Source organism: Pseudorca crassidens, chromosome 4 (assembly GCF_039906515.1).
Source record: "Pseudorca crassidens isolate mPseCra1 chromosome 4, mPseCra1.hap1, whole genome shotgun sequence".
Lineage (NCBI taxonomy): Eukaryota > Metazoa > Chordata > Mammalia > Artiodactyla > Delphinidae > Pseudorca > Pseudorca crassidens.
The window spans coordinates 151,815,143-151,842,652 of record NC_090299.1 but is presented as its reverse complement, the minus strand read 5'-3'; the positions used below and the strand labels follow the sequence as shown (position 1 = coordinate 151,842,652).

Genomic DNA, 27,510 nt, shown 5'->3' with positions numbered 1-27,510 from the left:
GTAATTTGTTTGATGCTCTGCACGTGAGTGGACCGCGTTTTGGAAGAGAGGTCACGGAGGTTCGGTGACACTTTCGTTGCCCCCGACCAAGGGTATGTGCTGTCAGCGTAAGTTAGGACCGCTGACGGTTGCCTTGGTCACCTGGCTGGCACGGTGTCTGTGTGGCCTCTCCCCGTCTGCTGCGGGCAGGGCCCTGCGTCAGCGGCTTGGAGCTCGTCTGCGCGGCAGCCTGTCCTCCTTCCTCATCCGTCCAGCCAGTCAGTCGTTCATATCAACATGGACTCAGAGTGCTTACTTTACCCTTCAGGTCACCCCAGTACTGCTTTATTTTGTCGCTCACGTGGCTCCAGCTTTGGCCGTGGAAGCCGTGGAGCGCTTTCCATTGGCTCCAGTGTTTCTTTAACGTCTCTCACTCTGTGTGTGTGTGTGGGGGGGGGCGCTTCCTCGCTTTCTGGCACTACAGGATGCTCCAGACGTGCCTCATGTATGTCCTGCCCCATCCCTAGAATCAGCTGTGTCTCCGTGTTGCCCTGTCCTTTCACTGGAGACGGAATTAGGTCCCAGGGTCTGGACCCCAGATACGCTTGTTGCACCTTGATGCCAGCAAGCAGGAGTGTGGGTTTGTGCCGGCTGTGTGTCTGTGTCTCTGTGCGTACTGCTGTCGGCGACGCCCGCACCTACGTTCAGCGACGCGTGAGTGCCGCGGATTTCTCCGTGTTGCCCGCCATCTGTGAGCCCGTGGGCCGTCCCACCTCCCTGCCTGGCTTATCTGCAAACCGCCCCCCGTGGCGAGACACCCGGCTCCGGCCTGCCGCGCGTTTAGGTAATGGATTCATCGCAGGGCACACACGGCAGCGTCAGGGTGCTTACCCCAGTGCTCCTGTGGGAAACGCCTTTTTTAAACGAGAGAGCAGTGCTTGTGTGCAGTTCCTCTGACCTTTTGTCCCGCAGACGTCACTCGTTGCCAAGGTTACCTAGGCTGGCGCCTTTGGAGATGGGGAATGTTTGCAGCTGTCAGTACCAGGCCAGCAGAAGCTCTGAAGTCACAGCTGACACCAGTTCATCTTCATGATGAACAGGCTGCATGGCGGCTGCGCCAAAGCTCTGAACACACAAGTCACATCTGAAGAGTGACCTCAGAGTCTTTTTCTTCCCCAGTAGTTCAGTAAAGAAGTAACTTTAGAAAAGCTTCTATGCTTGTGTTTTGCTTTTTAAATCATCCTCTACAGAGAGGAACTCGATCTGGATGGAGTCTGAGAGCACACAGTACGGTTCCCCGGCAGAAAGACAAGACACCGAGGGTCTCTGTCGCCCTCCGCCAGCCCCTTCCCCACACCTGTCTTCCGCCCGCGTCAGGGAGGAATATTGTGGGTGCTGACCGCGTGCCCCTCGTGCACCGTGTGCCCCGGGGCTGCAAATCGCTGTCTGGGTTTGCACTCCCGAGGGCCCTCTGTTGTAGGAGAGCTCAGTTACTGTGGTGGCTTCCACAGTTGGGCCAGTTTGCTACAGTCGAGGTGAAGGGAAGGGGTTGGCAGGGTAGCCCTGAGTCAGGCCGTGAAGCCACATTTATTACATTTATTGAATAACAATCTTGTACCCCCTAGGCTGGCAGGCTCTGCCGGAACTGGGGCGATGTAGAAGATGAGTGACCCTTAGCACCCGCCCTCAGGAAGCTCCATGTAAACCCAGAGTTAAAACAGCGGGTGAAGAGTGCTGCCTCACCCGCCCTGTGGGAGCCGGGGGCCTGGGGGTGGCGCCTGGGACAGGGGTGTTCGAGGGACGACAGCTGGGAGGGAGGAAAGAACTGCATCAGCGTCGAGCAAAAGCGCCATTTCAGAAGCTCGTTTGCGCAGGGGTGTAGGTCCTGGGGCTGCCCGGGTAAAATGTGCCCGCAGCGTCAGGGACTGGGGGGCGGGGGGGCGAGCCTCATCACAAAAGGCACCGGCGCCCTGTGAGCCCTTGGACTTAGTCTTGTTCGGGGCAGCTAAAGGGGGAACCTGATTGGCTCCATATTTTAGGTCTATTTGGTGCCTCGCCAACTGCTCCAGAAAAAACTGCACCCGTATATTCGCTGCTGAAGTAGATCAGCTGGGCAGGGGGTACAGGACTGAGGGAGGTGGGCAGAAGACAGATTTTTTTCCCATTAACTTTTTCTCCCCCGAACTCACCGCTCTGTGTGTGTGTGTGTGTGTGTGTGTGTGTGTGTGCGCGCGCGCGCGTGCACACGCATCTGTTTGTAAAGCTAGTGTAAAAGGATTATCTGATTTAGCATAAAATTTTTAAAAACAGTTCATTGGGTTTTTTCCCCTCTTTCCCTTTTTAGAATAGCACCTGAGAAGAATAGCCAGCTTTTCTTCTGGGTTCTTCAGTAGCTTTACTATAATAAGAGAGGAAATCAAATCTTAACTCTCATCTGTGCCTTCATGCATTTTACCCTTCACGATAAGTGCCCCAGTGCCTCTTTACGTAGCTTGTCACACACGCAGAATAAGGAATAGAGCGATAACAAGGACATCCCATTTACTGCTTTAATGGGTTAGACTATATCCACCTATTTTTTTTAAAGACACTTCCTCAGTAAAGGAACAAACTCAATACCAAGCTCACAGTGTTTTTTACATTAGAGTATTAGCAGTTTACTCAACGGTCTTTGCCTTATTTCCTGATTTTTTTGTATTAAGGAAGCCAGGTGAGGGAGACATCTATAAAATCTGATGTTCATCTTCATAGACTTTACTCATAGCAAGTTTGAGAACCATTTTTCTAGTGTCTTTGTGGAGGGTGAAAAGTAGGAGTAGGAAACTCACACGATGAGCTGTTGTCACTAGCAGAACATTGGAGGTGACCTAGATGTTCATCCAGGGCCTGCTTAAGTCACGTTCGTCCCGCAGAGCAGCCCCACGCGGTGGTTGGAAGGGCACGGCAGCCTAGCAGGCCTCGAAATAGAACAGTTCTCTTAGATATATTTCTAAGTGAAAAAGAAAAGTTGATCAGCAGTGAGTTGCAGTAAACGGTCATTTATGTTTCAAGAGCAAAAGGGCATATACAAGATCTCTCTCCACATATAAAGATAGAAAAGCGTGTTCATCGAATGTGTCTGGAAGGGGTCCCCCCGGGACAGGGTTGGAGGGAGTGCATTCTCATTCTTTTCTGGACACTGTGAATGTGTCCCCTGTGCATATACGAATCAGAAAGATAAACTCATTCTCAAGAGATTATTTGAGTGGCTGCTCTTAGGAATGTTCAGGTAAGGTCTCGGGAGAGAGGAGGGATGGGTTTCAGCCGTGCTGGAAGGTGGTCCTGGAGGGGCTCGGGGACTAATGGGACACAGGGCATGGCGGGGGGACAAAGGGCGACTCTCCAGTTTCTAACAGGACGACGAGTGGGGCATGCGGGCATGCCCCATACCGGGGGAGGAGGCGCCTGGGGAGATGGCTGTTGAGCCAGTATGTCAGTCACAAGTGCCCGCAAGTGCCCCAGCCATGAGCAGTCAGCTGTAGTTCAGAAAGAGGACATGGGTGGGGCAGAAGCTGCAATCTGGCGGTCGTGGTGACGGGGAGAGGAAGGTCCAGGCAGCTGGGGCTGGGACCCGCCTCCCAGCCTGGTCAGCCATCACCTCCATCCAGCTGCTGACTCCCTTCCCCAGCAGCACACTCAGATCACGGGCAGGAAGGTAATGTCTTCATTCTCTGTGCCCTGGAAAGTAGTAAAACCATCAGTGTGAGGAGAACGTCTAGCTCGTATGTTCAGACACGTTTATTAAGTGCTTTACGGTCAGCCTTCAGGACAAGAGCACGTGTCGTCATGGTGTTCAGACAGGACCCGAGTTTTGGCCACTCCGCCGTTTGGGTGTGAAGACAGGTGGCACACACGCACACATGCGCACACACATGCACACACGCACACACATGCACACACACAGGGAGTGGGGGCAAAGGGAGATTCATGACCCACAGAGTGAGGCCGCCTGTGAGAGACGGGACAGAGAGGGCCCTGGGATGTGGTGCTCAGGGCGGGCCAGCATGGGGGTCTCCGTCCCCCTGGTTCTGGAGAGGGGCACCATCACCTTCACCACCACCATGACCACCTGCACCACCACCATCACCACCATCATCACCACCACCATCACCACCACCACCATCATCACCACCATCATCACCTTCATCACCACCTCCACCACCATCGCCATCATCGCCACCACCATCACCTTCATCACCACCATCACCACCACCACCATCATCACCACCACCATCACCATCATCACCACCACCATCACCACCACCATCACCATCATCACCACCACCATCACCACCACCATCACCTCCACCACCACCGCCATCATCGCCACCACCACCACCACCTCCACCACCACCGCCATCATCGCCACCACCATCACCTTCATCACCACCATCATCACCACCACCACCATCACCACCACCACCTTCACCAACATCATCACCACCACCACCTTCATCATCACCACCACCATCACCATCCCCACCATCCCCACCTTCACCATCACCATCGCCTCCACCACCACCACCATCACCACCACCATCACCATCATTACCTCCACCATCACCTCCACCACCACCGCCATCATCGCCACCACCATCACCCTCATCACCATCACCATCACCACCACCATCATCACCACCACCACCGCCATCATCGCCACCACCATCACCTTCATCACCACCACCATCACCAACATCATCACCACCAGCATCACCTCCATCACGATGACCACCTCCACCACCATCACCAACATCATCACCACCATCACCATAACCGCCTCCACCACCATCATCATCACCACCACCATCACCTTCACCATTACCACCAAACAGAAGAAAGATTTTCTTTTAATGGGGGGTGGGGGGGAGAGAAAATCCAAATGCTCTGCATACAGCTTTGACCATAGGAAACTTTTTAATAAATTCAGGCTTTGAACTCTCTCTAGAAATTTGTATTCTAATGCTTTGTTTCCGCCATGCTTGCCGATCAAGACAGGCATCACTGTCCTTCACATAATCATTTTCTCATTCTTCATACGGCAACATTTCTTAAGCGTCTTATGTGCCAGACATTTTTGTCAGATGTGGGGATAGATCAGTGATCAACTAGACATGGAATTGTATTCAATAAAGGGGACACAGCGAAAGACTATAAAAGGTAGGCAGGCACTCATCACCACCAGGGTGCTCAAGGAAGGCCTCTCCCGGAAGCTGAAATTTCAGCTGACTTGAGTGCCCCTGGTAGCTGGCTTGGTGAAGCCAGAGCAAAGAGCATCTCAGGCCTGCGGGCCGCTGGGGCAGAGCCCGGGGGTGGGAGCAGGCTTTGCAGGTTTGTGTGTGGGGCGCAGAAAGACCGTTGTGCACCAGGAACAGAGGAAGGCTGGATGTCGTGAGGGGAGTGTGCCGGATGAGCTTGGGCAGGAATAGGGGCCTGGCCACATTAGCCTGTTTTCATTTTGGTGGCAGTGTTTCCAGATACACAAACAAGCCAACCTCAGAATTCTTCCCGTTGAAGGAATTATAGCAGCTTCTGAGCGCTTGACTTTCGCACTTCCTTTTCCAGTGTCAGGCTTGCTCCTTGGGGATTTTTGTTTGTTTCTCCTCCCCTAGAAGCTCCCCGAGGGCAGAGACCCACCTGTCGTGCCACGCTGACTGCTCCATCCCCAGCAGCGTGAATCCCGCCTGGCATATAGGAGATGCTCAGTGGATATTTGAGTGAGGCGGGGGGATATGTCCCCCATGTGTACCAGGAGGAGTACACATGGATTGTTTTAAAGACTTACGGAGACGATCTAGTTATTTTCCTAGGGAACATCTGGGATGTGCTTTCCATGGATCCCTCTTGCTGGCGTTTTACTCTTAGCTGAAACGTCCCGTTTTCACAAGGCTGTTCTCTGACTGCTGATGAGAGAGTAAACCTTTGCTCTAGTTGCTTAAAGAAAATCACAGGAACTTATCACCGTCTGAAATCATCTTGTTTACTTATTCCACAAGTGTGAGCTTCTTAAGGGCAGAGACTGTCTCTATGCTGTAACTTTCTGCCCCAGGCCTAGGTGGTACCAGGCTCTTAGTAGGTGCTCAGAAAGTGTGTATTGAGGGAATGGGTTTGATTTAAGAGTTTCAGGGCACTATTTGTTCAAATCCAAATCCTGTAGTCAGATCATCAGTACGGTGTTTCTAGTAAACTCTCCAAACAGCAAACGTATTTCCAGAGAGAGTTAAACATTTATCTTGAACTTGAATGACATGGGCCAAGAAGAGCCAGCAATCAGCACTTTTAAGCCTTTAGACTTATTCTTTTTCTCACTGCTAATTTCTGCGGGAATAAATAGATGCTCGCTGAAGAGCCCCCTCAGTCAGGAGGGTGGGGATGAAAGCTCAAATTATTTTCTTATTAATGTACAAAACTCCAAAAGTCTTTGCAGTCTGTATGCATTAACACTTGTTCTAATTGTAAAATTATTCTAAAAAGAAAAGTGATACTAAAAATATTAAGGAGTGTCAGACGTAGCACTTTCAAAGCTGAAACTGAGCCGAGGTGTAATTTAACTGAAAGCCGCACATTTTACAACTGTGGCACCAGCTGGAGAATTTCTCTACCTGGCTCACGAAGCTGGGACCCACCCCACGTAACTCTCATGCAGAAGCGCTTCGGTGTCCTGAGGTACCAGTCCCCTTAGCAAAGGTAGGGAAACAGCTGGGCACGCTTGACGCAGCCCTGGCGACGGGGACATACACCAGGGCCCCAGCACCACTCCACGTTGCACTGCCTTGAAGACCACGGCCCAGGCCTGTCACGCGCACTAAGTGGTGATTGAATCCACCCTTTTCTCGTGAAAATGGCAATAGGTTACAAGCCAAGATTAGGTCTCTTCTTGCATTTGAGAGTTGTAGCTGTATTGTTTCCTAGAATATCTGATTGACGACATATACCACAGTACTTTTACATAGAAACCTTACTACATGATATTAAAATATTTTTGAGGAAATGCTGGAGAGCACTAAGCCAGTCCTTTAGATTATATTTCGTAAAAATTATTATTCCGCATTTTATAGTAGGGATAAAGGGAACATCCTCCTTGGGTTTTTATTATTTTAATTTTTTGCCTTTTTCATGTCTCTGTTACAAGTTCTTGGTTCTTTTCATAATTAATCAGAATTAATGACCTCTCAGTACTCTGAAACGTCTTACCTAGTCCACCTTTTCCAAGAATTATCAGAGAGAGTGAGTAGCTAGCATTTACTGTATGGGGTGCTGGGGTAAGTGCTTTACACGTAGTTTTACACGTATTGATTTGTTTAATCCTCACAGGAACCATATGAAATAGGTCGGTGGTTTTCAAAGTGTTCTTTTGTCTGCAACCCATGCTAATGCATTTCATCATCATGATCCAGTAACAAACATCTTTATATATAACAAACAAAAGTGTCACCAATTAATGTTAACGCTGCAACCTACTCTATTTTCTTTTCTGCTCCTTTTTTAAAATACCAGTTTTGATCCGCTAAAGACTTCGTAGCCCACTAGCAGGTTGCAGGTCTCACAAAAAGTACTGCGGTGTGGTCCTTTTTTGCCCCCCATTTCACGGATGAGAAAGCTGACAGGTTAAGTGGACTGCCCAAGTGTCCCAGCCGGTGAGTGGCGGAGCTGGGATTTGAACAAGAGCATGGGTCTTACTTGGTTTACTAAACTGAATCATGCAGCAATACGACTTCCAGAAGGAAGTGGTCCTCAGGGTCATCGCCATCTTGCTTCTGTGATCAGGGGAAAAAAAAAGTACTTATAATACAAGTGCTGTAACTCACCTCTGTCTTCCACCTGCCAAGAAGGAGCTGTTATACCCAGCATAAGATCGGGAGAGAGATGGGACCCTGATGATTTGGGACTAGGGGGTGAGGATCTTCTGGTCTTATAAGGGATTTTGAAAACTTGGGGGTGAGGCAGACATGTCTAATTAGGATTTTTTTTTTTTATTAAGTAGTACTGTGTGACTTTGAGGAAAAACTCTCTTCTATCTCCCTTCAAAATTCTCAGTAAAATTACCTACTCGCTGATACTTGAAACCAGGATTTGATTTTGGAGGTTGAAGTCCAGCCTCAAGGCTGACACCAAGCCAGCCTCACCTGGTAACACTTCAGCGCAGAAACGCCGTACGCTCAGCCAGCATTTATTAATTGTCCGTTGTGTCTCAGGCGCTGTCCTGGGTACAGGGAATCTGGACACATGTCCTGGGCATGTTGACTGGATCAGAAGAAAAGCATCTTGTGGATGCTCACAGCACCTCTGCGGTGGACAGAAGGAAGCCTGAGTTGTTAGCATCTCACCTTGTGGCCGGGGGTTCCCTGGTCTCACGGCTCTTCAGCTCTGTGTGGGATCCCTGTGCGCTGAACAGCGCCTGGCACGTTGTAGACACTTGACTCGCAGCCAGGCAAGTCGGATTTCAGAACTCACGTCAGGGACTCAGCTTCTTTCCATCTGCCTGTAAGAGTGTGAATAAAAGTGCGACCGTTCACGTGGAGAAGCTGCCTTCCGAGGGGTGTCCATGAGCATGGTATACTGCACTTCCTGAAGTCGGCCCGGGGCCCTGTGATCCGCCCGACTGGCACATTCCACTCCCTTCTGCCCCCGACTGAGTAACATTTCAGTGTCCTGATTCCTTGACCCTGGGGGGTAAAGGGGAAAACATCTGTTTCGTCCCTCTGTTCTTCCAAACCCACAGAGCTCCTCCAAGCAGCCGGGGTTTGAAAGAAGCCCTTTGCCTGCCCTGACGGGGACCGGTGGGGCTGTGCGTCGGCCACACCTAGGGACGCACTGTGACGGCGGCCGCAGAGCGGCTGAGGGCAGCCGAGTCATCCAAGCAGAAAGCACGTCTAGGAGCAGATGTGCCTCCTGCAGAGCCGAGGGAGTCGTGAGGGGCCGGAAGTGCCGTGTATCTGGAGGTGGCGGCGGGAGAGGGTGCTTTGCGCGGCAAGTACCCTTCTGCCTGGATTCCACCTCGAGACACAGGGGGACCAAGCAGTCAAGGGGGGACACGCGCGCGAGCTGGCTCCGTGTGCGGCACCGGCTCCCGGGCAGCAGTAGCAGTACTTCCGTGGACTCTTCGTGGTATCCGAAATCTGCAGGCTGCCCTCTGACTGGATGAGTAATGTTTGTTTACATTTGGAATGTGGGGCTGGTGCCTGGTCACCGATGCCCTTGGGGTGTCTGCGACCCCTGTTCGTTTTAAAGGGTGTTTTCTTGGCTGTACCACAGCCTGAGAGGGCTCCCCCTGCTGGCTGTGGCCGGTAGAACCTGTACGGTTAGGTCCCAGGGCTTGTATAGATATTTTTCACGTAGGTGCACGTGGGCTCCTGGAGCCCAGCTCTCAACTTCCCAATCTTCTTCCCGTAGCCTCCCTGAGCAGCCTTCTGATCACACCGTTCCCGTCTCCAAGCTCCTCTACGTCCTCCTCCAGCAGTTACCAGCGCCGCTGGCTTCGGAGCCAGACCACGAGCTTGGAAAACGGCATCATTCCCAGGAGGTGAGCTGGGTTCCCCTGGCTGTGCAGGGCACTGGGGCGGGCGGCCCAGCGATGCTGGCGGACACTGCACTCACTTGCTGTCGGCACAAACGGGCCGGAGCTTTCCACTCGGCTTCAGCTCAGCCTGGAAGTTCACAGGTGAGAGGTTCCGGGAAAGACACTGGGACTACCTGGGTAGATTTGACATTGATTGAAAGTGAGTGTGTGCTCTCTTTGCACTGGGTCCCTTCCAGGTGTAGCCTTTGTAAGTTAGAAGGCTGGAATGGCTTACGGTGACTCACACCAGTGTGGTCTTTGAAAATATATGAACTCAAGGATGGTTAATTTTTGGTGAAACAAATTCTTAAACAGTCAACAGTCTGATTATGAATAGAGACAGCATCGAGATATTCTCTGCCTTCATTTCAGTTGGTTTTCAGATCTAAAGTTTAGTTATGTTGCAAAACTCACGTTTTTGGCTTATGATGATGTTACATCAGTACCTTCCCACCTCTTCTTCCTACAACCCAAAAACTTAAAAGGGAATTCAGAAATGAAGGAATTAATTACCTGTGAAAAACCCACATGACAGTTGGTTACCTTAGTAAGTGAATAGAGGTCGGCATGTGTCGGCTCTGAGAAGGGGTAAAGAGCTGGCTGCAGGCCTGCACTTCAGGAGCTCACAGAGACGATGCTCACGTAAACAGTGGTGTGAAGAAGGTAAGTGCTAAACGCTCAGAGGGGCATGGGGGTGTGCGGCTCGGGGGCGGGACGCAGCCTCGCGGGAGGTCTTGGGGTTTGGGCAGCCTTCGTGAAGGGGGGCACCTGAAAGCACAGGCTGAGAAACGGGGGAGCCGAGGCGTGTGCAGGGCATCGGGCTGCTGGCCCCCTTCTCCCAAAATTAACATCACGTGTTAGTTTTGTTTGTTTGTTTGTATTTAAAGAAACATTATGTTCCAGGGCTTCAGGCATTTTCAGAATAATCTATAAAATGAATGTAAGGCTTTAACATTAAAAATATTTTACTTACAAAATATAATAGAAATAATAGTGATACGTGACTATTATCACAAAGTTATAAATTACCAAAATGTTTTGGTGTAAAAATTTTATATAATATAATCAATAGTAATACTTCAGTCACTATCTTCATTCATCATAAGGTTTTGCTGGCTCACTTTTCTGCACATTCATTTGTTCAGGTCATCAAAATGTGTACGTCAGTCGACATAATTGAAAGCAGCATTAGTCATTCCTGGCAAATGCAAGCTGATAAATAATTTTTGATAACTTTTTTATTTTGGGAAAGTTCTTTGTGCACATTGAAGCTGTTACTGGAGCTTTATAGGTTATAACAACATTGAGATAAATTTGTAATAAACCTTTAAAATATAAACTTTGGGTTGTTTGGCCTGAGGTGATCCAGCAGTGGAGGCTACAGGCTCTTTCTTGAGGCTAATGGCGGACTCTGGGAGGGCTCACGCCAAGGAGTACTTCCCAGAACTTCTGCTGCCAGTGTCCTTGTCCCCGCAGTGAGCCACAGCCACCCCCCACCTCTGCAGGAGACCCCCAACACTAGCCAGCCATGGGACTGACAGGGTCTCGGTGCTCTGGCCGGGTGTCAGGCCTGAGCCTCTGAGGTGGGAGAGCCGAATTCAGGACACTGGACCACCGGAGACCTCCCGGCTCCACGTAATATCAATGGGTGAGAGCTCTCCCAGAGATCTCCATCTCAACACTAAGACACAGCTCCACTCAACAACCAGCAAGCTACAGTGCTGGACATCCTATGCCAAACAACTAGCAAGACAGGAATACAACGCCATCCATTACCACAGAGGCTGCCTAAAATCATACTAAGTTCACAGACACCCCAAAACACACCACCGGATGTGGACCTGCCCACCAGAAACACAAGATCCAGCCTCATCCACCAGAACACAGGCACCAGTCTCCTCCACCAGGAAGCCTACACAACCCACTGAACCAAACTTACCCACTGGGGACAGACACCAAAAACTACAGAAACTATGAACCTGCAGCCTGTGAAAAGGAGACCCCAAACACAGTAAGTGAAGCAAAATGAGAAGACAGAGAAACACACAGCAGATGAAGGAGCAAAGTAAAAACCCACCAGACCAAACAAATGAAGAGTAAATAGGCAGTCCACCTGAAAAAGAATTCAGAACAATGACAGTAAAGATGATCCAAAATCTTGGAAATAGAATGGAGAAAATACAAGAAACGTTTAACAAGGACCTAGAAGAACTACAGAGCAAACAAACAGAGATGAACAACACAATAAATGAAATTAATTCTCTAGAAGGTATCAATAGCAGAATAACTGAGGCAGAAGAATGGAGAAGTGACCTCAAAGATAAAATAGTGGAAATAACTACCTCAGAGCAGAAAAAAGAAAAAAGAATGAGAAGAATTGAGGACAGTCTCAGAGACCTCTGCGACAACATTAAACACACCAACATTCGAATTATAGGGGTCCCAGAAGAAGAAGAGAAAAAGAAAGGGACTGAGAAAATATTTGAAGAGATTATAGTTGAAAACTTCCCTAATATGGGAAAGGAAATAGTTAATCAGGTCTAGGAAGCACAGAGAGTCCCATACAGGATAAATCCAAGGAGAAACATGCCAAGACACATATTAATCAAACTGTCAAAAATTAAGTACAAAGAAAAAATATTGAAAACAGCAAGGGAAAAACGACAAATAACATACAAGGGAATCCCCATAAGGTTAATGGCTGATCTTTCAGCAGAAACTCTGCAAGCCAGAAGGGAGTGACAGGACATATTTAAAGTGATGAAAGGGAAAAACCTACAACCAAGATTGCTCTACCCAGCAAGGGTCTCATTCAGATTTGACGGAGAAAATAAAACCTTTACAGACAAGCAAAAGCTAAGAGAATTCAGCACCACCAAACCAGCTTTACAACAAAAGCTAAAGGAACTTCTCTAGGCAGGAAACACAAGACAAGGAAAAGACCTACAATAACAAACCAAAAACAATTAAGAAAATGGTAATAGGAACATACATATCGATAATTACCTTAAATGTAAATGGATTAAATGCTACAACCAAAACACTGAATGGATACAAAAACAAGACCTGTATACATGCTGTCTACAAGAGACGCACTTCAGACCTAGGGACACATGCAGACTGAAAGTGAGGGGATGGAAAAAGATATTCCATGCAAATGGAAATCAGTAGAAAGCTGGAGTAGCAATTCTCATATCAGACAAAATAGACTTTAAAACAGAGTATTACAAGAGACAAAGAAGGACAGTAAATAATGATCAAGGGATCAATCCAAGAAGAAGATATAACAATTGTAAATATTTGTGCACCCAACATAGGAGCACCTCAATACATACGGCAAATACTAACAGCCATAAAAGGGGAAATCGACAGTAACACAATCATAGTAGGGGACTTTATCACGCCAATTTCACCAATGGACAGATCATCCAAAATGAAAATGAATAAGGAAACACAAGCTTTAAATGATACATTGAACAAGATGGGGACTTAATTGATGTTTATAGGACATTCCATCCAAAACCAACAGAATACACTTTCTTCTCAAGTGCTCATGGAACACTCTCCAGGATAGATCACATCTTGGGTCACAAATCAAGCCTCAGTAAATTTAAGAAAATTGAAATCATATCAAGCATCTTTTCCAACCACAACGCTATGAGATTAGAAATCAATTACAGGGAAAAAAACGTAAAAATACACGAACACGTGGAGGCTAAACAATACGTTACTAAATAACCAAGAGATCACTGAAGAAATCAAAGAGGAAATCAGAAAATACCTAGAGACAAATGACAATGAAAACACGACAATCCAAAACCTATGGGATGCAGCAAAAGCAGTTCTAAGAAGGAAGTTTATAGCAATACAATCCTACCTCAATAAACAAGAAAAATCTCAAACAATCTAACATTACACCTAAAGCAATTAGAGAAAGAAGAACAAAAATCCCAAAGTTACCAGAAGGAAAGATGACATAAAGATCAGAGCAGAAATAAATGAAAAAGAAATGAAGGAAACAATAGCAAAGATCAATAAAACTAAAAGCTGGCTCTTTGAGAAGATAAACAAAATTGATAAACCATTAGCCAGACTCATCAAGAAAAAAAGGGAGAAGAGTCAAATCAACAGAACTAGAAATGAAATTAGAAATGAAAAAGAAGTAACAACTGACACTGCAGAAATACAAAGGATCGTGAGAGATTAATTACTACAAGTAACTATATGCAAATAAAATGGACAACCTGGAAGAAATGGACAAATTCTTAGAAAAGTACAACTTTCCAGGACTGTACCAGGAAGAAATAAAAAATATAAACAGATCAGTCACAAGCACTGAAATTGAAACTGTGATTAAAAATCTTCCAATGGACAAAAGCCCAGGACCAGATGGCTTCACAGGCAAATTCTATCAAACATTTAGAGAAGAGCTAACACCTATCCTTCTCAAACTCTTCCAAAATATAGCAGAGGGAGGAGCACTCCCAAACTCATTCTACGAGGCCACCATCACCCTGATACCAACACCAGACAAAGATGTCACAAAGAAAGAAAACTACAGGCCAATATCACTGATGAACATAGATGCAAAAATCCTCAACAAAATACTAGCAAACAGAATCCAACAGCACATTAAAAGGATCATACACCACGGTCAAGTGGTGTTTATCCCAGGAATGCAAGGATCCTTCAATATATGCAAGTCAGTCAATGTGATAAACCATATTAACAGATGGAAGGAGAAAAAACATATGATCATCTCAGTAGATGCAGAGAAAGCTCTCGACAGAATTCAACACCGATTTATGATAAAAACCCTCCAGAAAGTAGGCACAGAGGGAACTTTCCTCAACATAATAAAGGCCATCTGTGACAAACCCACAGCCAACGTCGTCCTCAATGGTGAAAAACTGAAACCATTTCCACTAAGATCAGGAACAAGACAAGGTTGCCCACTCTCACCACTATTATTCAACATAGTTTTGGAAGTTTTAACCACAGCAATCAGAGAAGAAAAAGAAATAAAAGGAATCCAAATCAGAAAACAAGAAGTAAGACTGTCACTGTTTGCAGATGATGTGATACTATACATAGAGAATCCTAAAGATGCTACCAGAAAACTACTAGAGCTAATCAATGAATTTGGTAAAGTAGCAGGATACAAAATTAATGCACAGAAATCTGTTGCATTCCTATACACTAATGATGAAAAATCTGAAAGAGAAATTAAGGAAACACTCCCATTTACCATTGCAACAAAGAGAATAAAATACCTAGGAATAAACCTACCTAAGGAGACAAAAGACCTGTATGCAGAAAACTATAAGACACTGATGAAAGAAATTAAAGATGATACAAATAGATGGAGAGATATACCATGCTCTTGGATTGGAAGAATCAACATTGTGAAAATGACTCTACTACCCAAAGCAATCTACAGATTTGATGCAATCCCTGTCAAACTACCACTGGCATTTTTCACAGAACTAGAGCAAAAAAATTCACAATATGTATGGAAAGACATAAGATCCCAAAGAGCCAAAGCAATCTTGAGGAAGAAAAACGGAGCTGTAGCAATCAGGCTCCCTGACTTCAGACTATACTACAAAGCTACAGTAATCAAGGCAGTATGGTACTGGCACAAAAACAGAAATATAGATCAATGGAACAGGATAGAAAGCCCAGAGATAAACCCGAGCACATATGGTCAGTCACGTTATCTTTGATAAAGGGGGCTAGAATATACAATGGAAAAAGACAGCCTCTTCAATAAGTGGTGCTGGGAAAACTAGACAGCTACACGTAAAAGAATGAAATTAGAACACTCCCTAGCACCATACACAGAAATAAACTCAATATGGATTAAAGACCTAAATGTAAGGCCAGACACTATAAAACTCTTAGAGGAAAACATAAGCAGAACGCTATATGACATAAATCACAGCAAGATCCTTTTTGACCCACCTGCTAGAGAAATGGAAATAAAAACAAAAATAAACAAATGGGACCTAAGGAAACTTAAAAGCTTTTGCACAGCAAAGAAAACCATAAACAAGACCAAAAGACAACCCTCAGAATGGGAGAAAATATTTGCAAATGAAGCAACTGACAAAGGATTAATCTCCAAAATTTACAAGCAGCTCATGCAGCTCAATAACAAAAAACAAACAACCTAATCCAACAATGGGCAGAAGACCTAAACGGACATTTCTCCCAAGAAGATATACAGACTGCCAACAAACACTTGAAAGAATGCTCAACATCACTAATCATCAGAGAGATGTGAATCAAAACTACAATGAGGTATCACCTCACACCAGTCAGAATGGCCATCATCAAAAAATCTGCAAACAATAAATGCTGGAGAGGGTGTGGAGAAAAGAGAGCCCTCTTGCACTGTTGGTGGGAATGTAAATTGATACAGCCACTATGGAGGACAGTATGGAGGTTCCTCAGAAAACTAAAAATAGAACTACCATATGACCCAGGAATCCCACTACTGGGCATATACCCGGAGAAAACCATAATTCAAAAAGAATCATGTACCACAATGTTCACTGCAGCACGGTTTACAATAGCCAGGACATGGAAGCATCCTAAGTGTCCATCAACAGATGAATGGATAAAGAAGGTGTTGGCACATATTTACAATGGAATATTACTCAGCCATAAAAAGAAACAAAGTTGAGTTATTTGTAGCAAGGTGGATGGACCTAAGTCTGTCATACAGAGTGAAGTAAGTCAGAAAGAGAAAAACAAATACCGTATGCTAACACATACATGTGGAATCTTAAAAAAAAAAAAGTTCTGAAGAACCTAGGGGCAGGACAGGAATAAAGATGCAGATGTAGAGAATGGACTTGGGGACACAGTGAGGGATAAGAGTAAGCTGGGACGAAGTGAGAGAGTGGCATGGACATATATACACTACCAAATGTAAAATAGATAGCTAGTGGGAAGCAGCTGCATAGCACAGGGAGATCAGCTCAGTGATTTGTGACCACCTAGAGGGGTGGGATAGGGAGGGAGATGCAAGAGGGAGGGGATCTGGGGATATATGTACACATACAGCTGATTCACTTTGTTATACAGCAGGATTGTAAAGCAATTAGACTGAAATAAAGATGTTAAAGAAAAAGAAAGAAAAAAACAAATTTCAGTACATCTGGATCAGACGATTCTTACGGAACATTTTGCTAAAGATTCAGTTCTCCACACACATCCATTTTGTGTAAGTCTGAGTTGAATTTTAAATGTATCTTTATGCACGGTTATTTTAATGTTTCCTCTGCCATTTCCTGTGACTTACAGAGGTCTTACAAGAAACTGGAAGCGTCTTCATGGGCTGCATATAATTCAGAATGCCTGTTTACGCACTGTGTCACTACATCGTCAATTATACGGAAATTTAATTTTAAAAGGGGCTTCATTACTAATAATTTCTTCTTCTGAAGCTTCATATGAAAGTTGTGGGTATTTTCTATCCAATGCAGCAATCTCTACATTCAATTTCTGTTTCTGTGCCTGTGAATATTTGCTTTGCAATGTTGCTGCAGTTTTCAAAACGAGATATTAACAAACTCTTTAAAGAATTCTAATAACTCCCTGATGTACTTTATCGTGTTGTGAACCGTAGGCTCTTCCTTTGTGATAGTTTACTGCCCTGGGGCTCAGGACGAAGAGCTAAGTGTTGTGCAGACTCCACAGGGGTGGGCTCTGATGATGGACAGACAGGCTGCCTCCCCCTCGGTCCGTGCCTTGCCTCCGCCCTTACCCCCTCCCATGGCCGTGCCGTCTGCCGCCGCCGCCGCCGCCTATCTGGGCCCAGGTCCCAGCCTTGGGGCCTTGTGGCACCGCCTTGGTTCTGGACTCGGGGGTGTGTGCCTGACCCCAGGCCAGCGACCCAGCTTCCGACCCCGCGCCGTGTGCTCGGCTGCCTGGCGTCTGCCCTGCCCACGCCCATGCGTCATCACCCCATCAGACTTCACTTCCAGAGCACAAGTTAAAGGTGACACGGTTAAGAATCAAGGTAGCACCCGGAGAACGTCACCGCGAGCCTGGGCCCTCCTGAGAGCAGCCCCGCAAGGTGGGGCGGGGCGGGGGGGGCGCAGGCTGTGCGCAGATGGTCCTGGACTCGCCCTTGCCTGACGCCCAGGACGGAAGAGCCGCGGGCGCTCAGCTTCGGTCACTGTGCTCGCGAAGACCCTTCGATTACCGGGGTCGCCGCCCGTCTCTCCCTTGTGGCAGGTGTGTGGGCGGGGATTAGTTTCTGACGCGGGACCGGAGAACACTGGGTACCAGGGATGCTATCGCCTCCGGCTCTGAGAGGAAGTCACCGCACTCAGGGACCTGGTTCCTGAGAGAGTGCAGGGCGGCCAGGGAGGATCTTCACAGTCTTACGGTTGGTTGCTCGCTGACCCCCGTGCCACGTGGGGAGCTTCGGGCGACCGGCGGGTGGGGGGAGTCGGCGGGGGGCAGTTTACCCGCTGGCGCAGAGGTGCTGTCCGTGGAGGAGAGAAGCTGCGGATTCCCGCCTTAGTGCGGCTGGTGAAACCCTAAAGAAGCAGGTATGACGTCCCAGAAAGGCTTTGGCCCGGAATTGTAAAATGAGTAACCAGAAAGAGTCGCTGATGAGATGTTCCTTGACCTGCAGAAATGGCGGTTTCATATGTACCAACATAACCCATAGATTCCGCCTCCATTCAGAGCTGACATAACCAGTCAGACTGAGCAGTCCTGAGGCCCATTACAAGTCACTGAGATGTATTTAAATAGTCAGTTTGGGATCTTGAAGTATTTACAAGGTATGTAAACGCTCATTCATGTGTCAACAAAATTCTACTTGAAAAATCCAGTGTGTAGCGTGGTCTTCCCTTGACTTGAAGTCCTGTCAGCTGGTGTGACCGCTCCCAGCCCGTCCCCCCAGTGGATGGGTCAGACGTGGCACCAGAGCCCCTGGTCACTCCCAGTGTCCGAGCAGCGAGCCAGGGCTAGCAGACAGAACCCCTGGGCTGTGACTCCGGCGTGGTCACTGAAAAGCTTTCTGTTTTGAAGCAGGTTGGTTAGTCACTCTGCCCCAGTTTTCACATTTGCAGAATGGTCCGTGTATCCTGCCTGTTGCCTTGAGGGTAAAGCTAGGATGAAGTAGTTGTGTGCATACTTAAATTTTTTAAGACGTTCTGAAACATGTTTTCATTGTAGATTGATCTTAAAAGTATATTTACAAATTCCGCATGACCTGATTTATCCCGGTTTGCGTGGTTGATCCAGGACGACAGATTGAATGCAGCTCAGTTGCTTTAGAATTCAGCAGAGAGACATAGGGAAGCGGGTAAGAGGCACGCACGCTATTAAAGCTGCGGGTGTTTCTCAGAAATTCGGCAGACGGCACCGTCCGCCGTGCTAGGTGCAGTTGGCTACTGTTTCTAGGGTGGAGCTGAAGCCGACACACATCTGCAGAGGGCTCAGTGGTCACTGCAGTCTGATTATTAAGGACCACAGTGGCCAAAGATGAGTGGACTGATGGAGTCATTTTACTTTTGCAAAAGGGAGGAAATAGGAGATAACGAAGAAGAAAGGGTTGGAAGAAAGAATGGGTGTCGCATAAGCTCAGAATTTCCTCTACAGAATAGGAGTAAACTGGTGCAGAAAAGCAGAGTTATAGGACGAGCACTCTGGAGAAGAAGAGGGAGCATTGTTTGAAGTTAAGTAAAATGGTAAGAGCGCCTCGAGAATTTCTTTCTGACGAGCAGATGATTAGGATCTAGGGATTTCTCAGAGAAAGCAATGCTGGTTTATTTTAACGGGCAGCATTTACAAGAGCATCTGGAAACCATGTCCTTCCCGCGCCATGTCTGTCGGCGAGGACTTTTACTGATTTACCAGCCACACCTAAGTCTCCGGCATCTTGCTTAAAGTGGAGCAAAACAATGACATATCCCTCTGAGGTTAGGGCAAGATGTCTTCTCCTTTCCTTTAAAAATAAGATAGCTTTCCTGACCATAAATCTTCTGATGTGTGTATGTTTTTAAGACGTGGGTATGTTGGAAATCACGGGAACATTACAGGCTGTGAGCAGGGCACTACAGAACAAGTTAAAGACCAAGAAGGGGGCTTCCCTGGTGGCGCAGTGGTTGAGAGTCCGCCTGCCGATGCAGGGGACACGGGTTCGTGCCCGGGTCCGGGAAGATCCCACATGCCGCAGAGCGGCTGGGCCCGTGAGCCATGGCCGCTGAGCCTGCGCGTCCGGAGCCTGTGCTCCGCAACGGGAGAGGCCACAGCAGTGAGAGGCCTGCGTATCGGTTAAAAAAAGAAAAAGAAAAAAAAGACCAAGAAGGAGGATGGCTGCCTCAAGCCCCGTGAGCAGACGTGACCGTTCGGGTGTAGCTTGTAGTAAAGGAGGTGGTGTCCCAAGCTTGGTGACAGACAAGGCTGAATGGTGGAGCCCGTGAGAAAGAGAAGGCTCCCTGCACGCCTACCATGTGCCAGGCTAGGCGCTTTCATTTGCAGTGTGATGTCCTTTGCTTTGGTGTCTTTGTAGAAAAAAACAAACTAATTAAAAAACTTTTTTTCACTCTTGCCGTTAGCAGCTATGTGGTCACATGCTGGTTTTTCAGACTAAAGTAGAGATATGGATTGGCCATGTTTGTGAGGCTTACCCCTTATGACAAATTGAATACATATTCAGAGTTTATTGGCTTCTTTTATCCTAGAAGCAGAGTCTCTGCAAAGAATCTTAAGTTGGTCGAGGATCTGACTGTAGCAAAAGAGAGGTGGGTCTTTCTGCTCGGGGGGTTTCCCAGAGAATATCACCAGTCGCATGGCTTAATCTCAGCATTTACGGGAGTAACTTCATCTAATGGTTTTAATAACCTTGGGAAAGTAAGCTTCAGCTACTAGTAAACGTCCAAACGTGATGCCTGGGTCACACAGAATACCACAGAGGACCATCTCTCCTCAGATGTTCTTATCCATCGGTATCTATCAGCCAAAACAAAGGGCCTGTGTTTTGAGCCAACGGATGCTTCACACCCCTTTCTAAATGCGGCCAATCTGATGTAACATAGTCCAAGGGAAAAGGGCTAAGAGTCTAACAAGGGGACGTTTGAAATTACTTTCAGTTCTCACTTAAGTTTCTTTTTGTGTTAGGCTAACACTGAGTGTCAGGCAGAGGTTTTCATTTTCGCGACGGAGTCTGATGCAGGAGGACAACCTGGCGGTAGACACACTCTCAGTTAGGACCGCGTGCCCGGATCGGCCACCAGGGTGTCGCCCTGGCTTTACGGTTCGTCCTCGGTGTGGTTCACTGATGCAGCATGACTCCCAAAACCCCTTCTCCTTCCAGGTCAACGGATGAGACGTTCAGCTTGGCTGAAGAAACTTGCAGTTCCAACCCGGCCATAGCTCGGAGGAAGAAGATTGCCATAAGCCTCATCTTTTCCCTGTGCGAGACGGAGGAAGCCCAGAGGAACTTCCAGGACTTCTTTTTTTCTCATTTCCCCCTGTTTGAGTCTCACATGAACAGGCTGAAGAGTGCAATTGAAAAGGTACTGAGAATGCAATCCATTGTCACACGGGGCTGTAAGGGTCGAGGGCTCTCTATACCCGCTCGCTTTCCCAGGGCATGTAGATCGGCTGCAGCAGTGGTAGGACGTTCCCTAGGCACACTGAAGTCAGGTACCAGATCCTGATTCCTTTGGGAAAGGGAATTACTGCCCCCGACGACTTCGGTCATGATAGCTTGAGTGTGGGCTCTAACGTCGTCTCTTATTAATAAAGCCCAGTAGATGGTTACGAAGGGATTTCTTCTCCACATAACGTGACTTGTTTTCTTTCCACCGAAGGCCATGATCTCGTGCAGGAAGATCGCGGAGTCAAGTCTCCGTGTCCAGTTTTATGTCAGCCGTCTGATGGAAGCTCTGGGGGAGTTCAGGTAAACTGGCAAGGTTTGGCAGCCCCAGCAGGGGAAATTGGTGAGCAGCGGTAGCAGCGGCCGTGGATCTCGGGATGCGTGGAGACCACAGCTTGGGAGTGTGGGGGGTAGCAGCTCCTTCCTTTGAAGCTAAGGCCCAGTGGAGCAAAAAGTGTAAGCCACCAGCACTGAGTAATCCTCACGGCTGCCAGAGAGACGGTCCCTGACGTGACTGTTCCTAACAGAGTGAATGGAGAAAACTAATATTCATACGTCTCGTGTCATCTCCCAAAAGCCCTAAGAGTAAGCACTCCTAGCCCATTTTACAGATGTGGAAACTGGAGGTTGAGATGCTTGTCCACAGCATAAGTGGGGAGAGTGTGCACGTCAGGGAGGTTACACTCCAGTTTGCCAGGACAGCCCTGTGTACACCCGGTGTCTTCCCATGGGTGTCCTGGTCAGGACAGTAAGTTGTATGGTCACCCTAGCATGTCCTCACTGTCAGCTCCTAACTGTTGATATTTGTACCCCGGAGACGGGTTTTCTGGAGGTCTTGCCCCTCGTGTCTGGGCTGTAGCTGGGATCCGTGGTCACCATGCCGAGCGGGGCCGTTGCAGCGCTTCTTAGGGCCAGTTTCTGGGTGCGGAATGGAATCGCACTTCAGAGCCGTCACGAGCTAATTAAGAGTCCAGCCGTTCCTCTCTAGCCCAGGGATAAAAATGTTTACGATTCTTAGAGTGTTAGAACGTTTTTGTGATGCTTAAGGTAGAGGCTGGTGAACTCTAATGCTGCTTGGAGCAAAATCCCCACCCAGCCTTAGCTGAACCCTGGGTTATGTGTAAAGGACTCGAGTAGCACCTTAGTCCTTATCTGGGGATCATTCAGACCCACGTCGCACGTTTGAGAAATCGTGTGAAGCTGTGTGTTTCGATGGCAGTGTGGTGACTAGCGAGCCTTCTGTGGTTTGTGTGGGCAGCGCCGGGCGGGCTGTGGTCAGGCTCGAAGCTGGCTTGTGCTGGAGGGTCTGGACACTCATTTAGTAGAAGGTCCGGAATCTGAACGGGCAGGACCTGAGGCCTCACTGTGGATAGACGGGTCTCATCCTTACCTCAGCGACCTGCTGCTCCAGAAACAGCGACAGGATCACGTGTTAGCGTTGGAAACCTTGGTGTCAGTAAGCGAAGCCCAGGTCCACGTAGCTGTCACTTGTCACTGCTGGCTGCTCAGCAGGTGCTCTGCCTCGTGCCAGGGCAGGGTCCTGTGTGTCCCAGCTCCTTGATGCACACGGCTGGAAACTCAGGTCAGAATAGGCCTCGTGTACCCCCATCCGGGAAGCGGGGTGTCTCCTAGACGCAGAGGTGCCAGTGGAGATCCTAGGCTCGTTGGTGCGCTCCCTGGAAGGACCGCCACGAGCCACGCGGCCTGGAGCAGAGTCCCCGGCACGAGGCGCTCTCATCCGGACCTTGTCATTCAGTGCATGTGTGTCTCCCGCAAGGAATTCCTTTACACCTCCAGTTTCCTAAGCCGTAAAGTGACACGGCCAGACTCGTCACTTTCCCTAACAGCTTACAGTCCTAAGAATTTGATTCTATTAGCCCGTGTAACAATCTAGTATATAATATGGTGAAGAAGAGCTGAAGAAGAGCAATTTATTTGTGTTCTTTTTTCATCTAAAGTGAATAGGGTGCTTTGGTTCAAAGAACAAAAGCACTAACCAGAAATTGGGCGACTTGAGTTCCCTCTGGTCACATTTTCAGTCTAGCATGTTTATTCTTTCTTCCTTTATTTTTTTCCTATGAAAATTGGCATAAATTCTGACACAAGGCATCGTGCAAATAGGTCTTTTTAAGGATGCCTATTTATATCAGTGGTTAGTGTACCTTCCCTGTAAAGGGTCTGTGCCCCACGGCTGCTCAGCTTTGCTGTGGTGCAAACGCAGCGACAGATAACAGGGAGATGATTGAGCATGGCTGTGTGCCAATAAAACTTTATTTATAAAAAAAGGTCAGATTTGGCCTGTGCATCGTGTCCTAGTTTACCGACCCCTGTTTGATATTCTGCTTTGGATGCCTTAGGGGCTCCCTAGATCCAGGTGAGTGTTTTCTTCTAGATTCCTTTACACAAAGGTCATCCACCGTGACATCTGTGACAGTTCCCTGTACCTTCTCTTCTGTAGAGCGACCATCTGGAGCTTGTACTCCGTCCCGAGGATAGCCGAGCCCGTGTGGCTGGCCATGATGTCCAGCACCTTGGAGAAGACGCAGCTGTGCCAGCGCTTCCTCAAGGAATTTACGCTCCTGATAGAGCAGATCAACAAGAACCAGTAAGCGGCGGCGCTCTGGAGCCTCGAATGCCAGTTCCGAGGCTGGTGTACGTGCTGTAGGTGACATGCCTCTTCCTGCATTGACTCACCCCGTTGTGTTTTCTCCCGTTTCTCCAAGGTTTTTTGCTGCCTTGCTGACCGCAGTCTTAACCTACCACCTGGCCTGGGTGCCCACCGTCATGCCCGTTGACCACCCTCCCATCAAAGCCTTCTCCGAGAAACGCACCTCTCAGCTGGTCAACACGCTGGCCAAGACACACCCATACAATCCTCTCTGGGCGCAGCTGGGTCAGTACCGTACAGAGACCATGTGGGACAGAATAGGAAAAACGGGAGCCTCTTCAGTTGCTATCCGCCATCCGGCCCGGCGATTCCCAGTTGTCACTGGGCTGCAGGGAACTGGGGACTGGCCCACAGATTCCACCTGTAAAGCAGCCCCCGTCCTCCCCTCCCCCCACCAGAGCCTCGTTCTGCTCTTTAAAGCCACGTAGGTCCGCAGCTGCTCCTCCAGTGGGGCTCCTTAACTCGGCACTGTTGACATCTGGGCCAGAAGATTCTTTGTTGGGTTGGGGGGAAGAGGACCGCCCCGTGCCTGGTCAGACGTTTAGCAGCGTCACTGGCCTCTGTTCAGCTGCCAGTGAAAACCCCTCTTCCAAAGTTGTGATGGTGAAAAATGTCCCCAGACAGTGCTGAATGTCCCCAGCGGGACAGGAGAGCCCCTGGCTGAGGACCACTGCCCTAGAGGGTGGACCAGATAGGAGGAAGCCGGACAGAAAAGAGAGTGACACACTCTCGGGTTTGGCCGCCTTTGAAGTTTGAGCTGAGGTCGGAGCCCTTGTCTTTCTCTCCGTTGCCCCCTTAGCTGCCTCCTCCGAGCTTTGTGCTCAGGCCTGGCGCGGGGACCTGACGCGCCGCGGGGCTGCTCGTGGAGTGTGCGCTTGCGAGCCCAGGGCTCGGGGATAGGAGAGGCGCGCTCCAGGGCCTGTCACTTGGCCGAGTCTGCAGTGACCCGTCAGGCCTGCACATCCGCTCTGTCCCAGGCCCCGTCCCTCTGTGGGACCCAGGGCCCGGGTGACACGCAGCTCAGCCTTGGGGAGCCTGCTGCCCGGTGGAGGAGAAGGGCCGTGTTCAGAACACCCTGATCGCTCCTTTGCTGGGGTGAGCAGAAGCCCGCGAGGGATGCAGTGCAGTGCAGAGGGTGAGGACATGCGCAGACGGCTGGACCAGGTCCCAGCCTCCTGGGCAAGTGCCCTAACCCTCTGTGCCTCCGTTTCTCCCTCTGTGACATGGGTGGTGATGGCTCATGGCTGCCGTGGGAGTTCCACTGCTTGTACGTGAAGCCCCCTGTTACCGACACTGCTGTTGCAGATGTTGATACGGGGGAGGCACCAGGAGGGGGGGCATGGGGGGAGGGGGCCTTCAAGGAAGACACACTTGAGGAATCGGTATAAGGGCAGCATTTTCCAGAAAATAACAGCAGACCGGGGAAAAGCACGGCAATCTCGGGAAACAGCGTGTTGTAATAGTAGTGAAAGCTGCCACCGTGGGCCAAGCACTGTTCTGGGTGCTTTCTGCACGTATTAATTAATTAGACTCTCATTCTAACCCTGGTACTGCGTCCTCACTGTATCACAGACTGTCTTTCCCTGTGCCCGGGGTCATGAGATACGGGAGGTAATATGGTTAAAAAAAAGCCACAGACCCTAACATTTATCATCGCAGCCATTTCTAAGTGTGCAGTTCAGAGCGTTAGGTCTGTTCACGTTGTGCCCACTCTCCTTCATTCTGTAAAATTATACCCGTGCAAAACAAAGGCATCCACTCTCAAATCAGTAGCTTCATCAGTCCTGGACTCAAAAAGTTGCCTTCAAGGTCGAGGTCCATTAAGTCTGTTATCTTAGCGACGCATCGTTCTGTGGAGTTGGGCTCTGAAGTAGCAGCACTGTTTCCATACACAGCTCTCCACTTCATACAGGTTAAACTGTTGTCAGTTGTATTTTAATAGCCTTCTTTGTTTTCACTTTTTCCCATTTATGACTTAGTTATTATAATGCACAACACCAAAAGTTAAATGCATTGCTAAAAACTGCCATTCTGAGGGGACTTTCCAAAGTGTTTTGTGCCAGATTTTGGGTATGTAATCCCGTCGTCTTTATTAACACGGGGGCTGGTTTAACAGGAGTGTCTCATGAAGTCCTGATGTGGCCGTGACAGCCCGCAGCCACGGGCAGCTGTGATCACGGGAAGTAACAGTAACACGCTCTTAGTCAAGAAAGTTTCCTCAAACAGAAGTGCTTGTGCTGGCATCAGACTGCAGTTCTGAGTTGTTTTTCTGAAATCTTGCATGGTTTCTCAGTCAGTTGCAAAAGCCTCAGAGATAACATTCTACTAAGCCTTCACCTAGCCCTTTTATGTATGTATGTATGTATGTATGTATGTATGTATTTATTTTTGGCTGTGTTGGGTCTTCGTTTCTGTGCGAGGGCTTTCTCTAGTTGCGGCGAGCGGGGGCCACTCTAAATCGCGGTGCGCGGGCCTCTCACTATCGCGGCCTCTCTTGTTGCGGAGCACAGGCTCCAGACGCGCAGGCTCAGTACTTGTGGCTCACGGGCCTAGTTGCTCCGCGGCATGTGGGATCCTCCCAGACCAGGGCTCGAACCTGTGTCCCCTGCACTGGCAGGCAGATTCTCAACCACTGCGCCACCAGGGAAGCCCCACCTAGTCCTTTTATAGAGAAGATTGTGTGAAATCACTTCTATCCTGCCCTTTACCTGTTCTCAGGAGGCTTACCCTGGAAACCCTCTCTAGAGGGGGCACCTCTGATGCGTGCTGTCCCTTTTCCATCAGTCTTAAACCTTAACAGTGTGATTAGTTTTATCTAACAGATGCCTCTCCTCCTCCCGCCAGATGGAGTCCGACTTCCTGAGTTCTTATTTATAGCTGCTAACCATGCATCTCCTCTCCTTTATTTAGGATCTTTTCGCATTTTAATTTATTCCAACATTCTGATTTTTCCTGCAATGCTTTCTGACTTAGGGTTGCTTATACAGATATGTAAATGAGATAAAGCCATGTAAAACACTCAGCACTGTGCTTGCACAGTCAGGAAGTGTTGGCTTTTTGCTGTAATTGTCAATAATATTATTATCAGAATATGGAAGGTGCGACTTACCAAGTGTAATCGTCAGGTTTTATTACATGCCATAATTTTAATAGGCACTGGACAGACACTTGTGATGAGGAACCTGCACGGATGGTTCGTTGACAGGTTTGCCTTTCTTCTTCCACCTTTAAGCCAAATGTTCATGCTTCATTAGCCGGCATTTAATCAGTGTGTCAGGATATAAGTTATGGGACATTTTTCTCCAGTAGAATTTTCATGTGAAGTAATAGGAAAAAAATGAGACTCATTATTCCTGAGCAGGTGATTTTCTTCTTGTTAATCAAATTGATTCTTCCTGGTGCCTGTGTGTACTGAGCGGACCATCTCATTAAGCGTTTTGAATTGATTCACTTGCACTTTCTGTTCAGAGATCCCGGAATTTCACCCCAGGGCCTATTGTCCTGGGATTCTTCAAAAAGATCTCATCATTCTGGTTTCCAAGATAAATTATTTGGTTTGGTCACATATTCAGGGCTCTGGCTGTAGCCTTACCTTGGGGAGATGGGATCAGCCAGCCCACTGAGCTGCCTGGAAAGGCC

General features: G+C 48.3%; 2 protein-coding genes and 1 long non-coding RNA gene across 11 annotated transcripts in view; 2 read left to right on the top strand and 1 right to left on the bottom strand.

Moving 5' to 3' along the window:
• FNIP2 (folliculin interacting protein 2) overlaps window positions 1-27,510 on the top strand; it is a 123,684-nt gene that overhangs the window by 71,068 nt on the left and 25,106 nt on the right. For all 9 annotated transcript variants that reach the window (XM_067737048.1, XM_067737050.1, XM_067737051.1 and 6 more), the window contains 5 exons: window positions 9,409-9,538; window positions 20,919-21,120; window positions 21,418-21,506; window positions 23,662-23,808; window positions 23,927-24,096. In XM_067737048.1, coding sequence (XP_067593149.1) covers window positions 9,409-9,538; window positions 20,919-21,120; window positions 21,418-21,506; window positions 23,662-23,808; window positions 23,927-24,096 — 738 coding nt within the window. The remainder of the gene's footprint in view (window positions 1-9,408; window positions 9,539-20,918; window positions 21,121-21,417; window positions 21,507-23,661; window positions 23,809-23,926; window positions 24,097-27,510) is intronic.
• On the bottom strand, window positions 2,442-9,017 carry LOC137224083 (uncharacterized). The gene is made up of 3 exons (XR_010943232.1): window positions 8,343-9,017; window positions 7,696-7,772; window positions 2,442-3,696 (listed from the first exon to the last, which is right to left on the bottom strand). It is a non-coding gene; the product is annotated as an uncharacterized lncRNA (long non-coding RNA).
• On the top strand, window positions 3,162-4,966 carry LOC137224077 (uncharacterized). Its single transcript, XM_067737055.1, has 2 exons — window positions 3,162-4,066; window positions 4,124-4,966. The coding sequence occupies exons 1-2, from the start codon at window positions 3,879-3,881 to the stop codon at window positions 4,950-4,952; spliced, it is 1,017 nt and encodes a 338-aa protein (XP_067593156.1). The 5' UTR covers window positions 3,162-3,878; the 3' UTR covers window positions 4,953-4,966.

Coding starts and splice junctions, on each gene's coding strand:
- LOC137224077 (XM_067737055.1), top strand. CDS start 3,879: ATGCGCACACACATGCACACACGCACACACATGCACACACACAGGGAG. Junction 4,067..4,123: donor CTGGAGAGGGGCACCATCAC/CTTCACCACCAC, acceptor CATCACCACCAC/CATCACCACCACCACCATCA.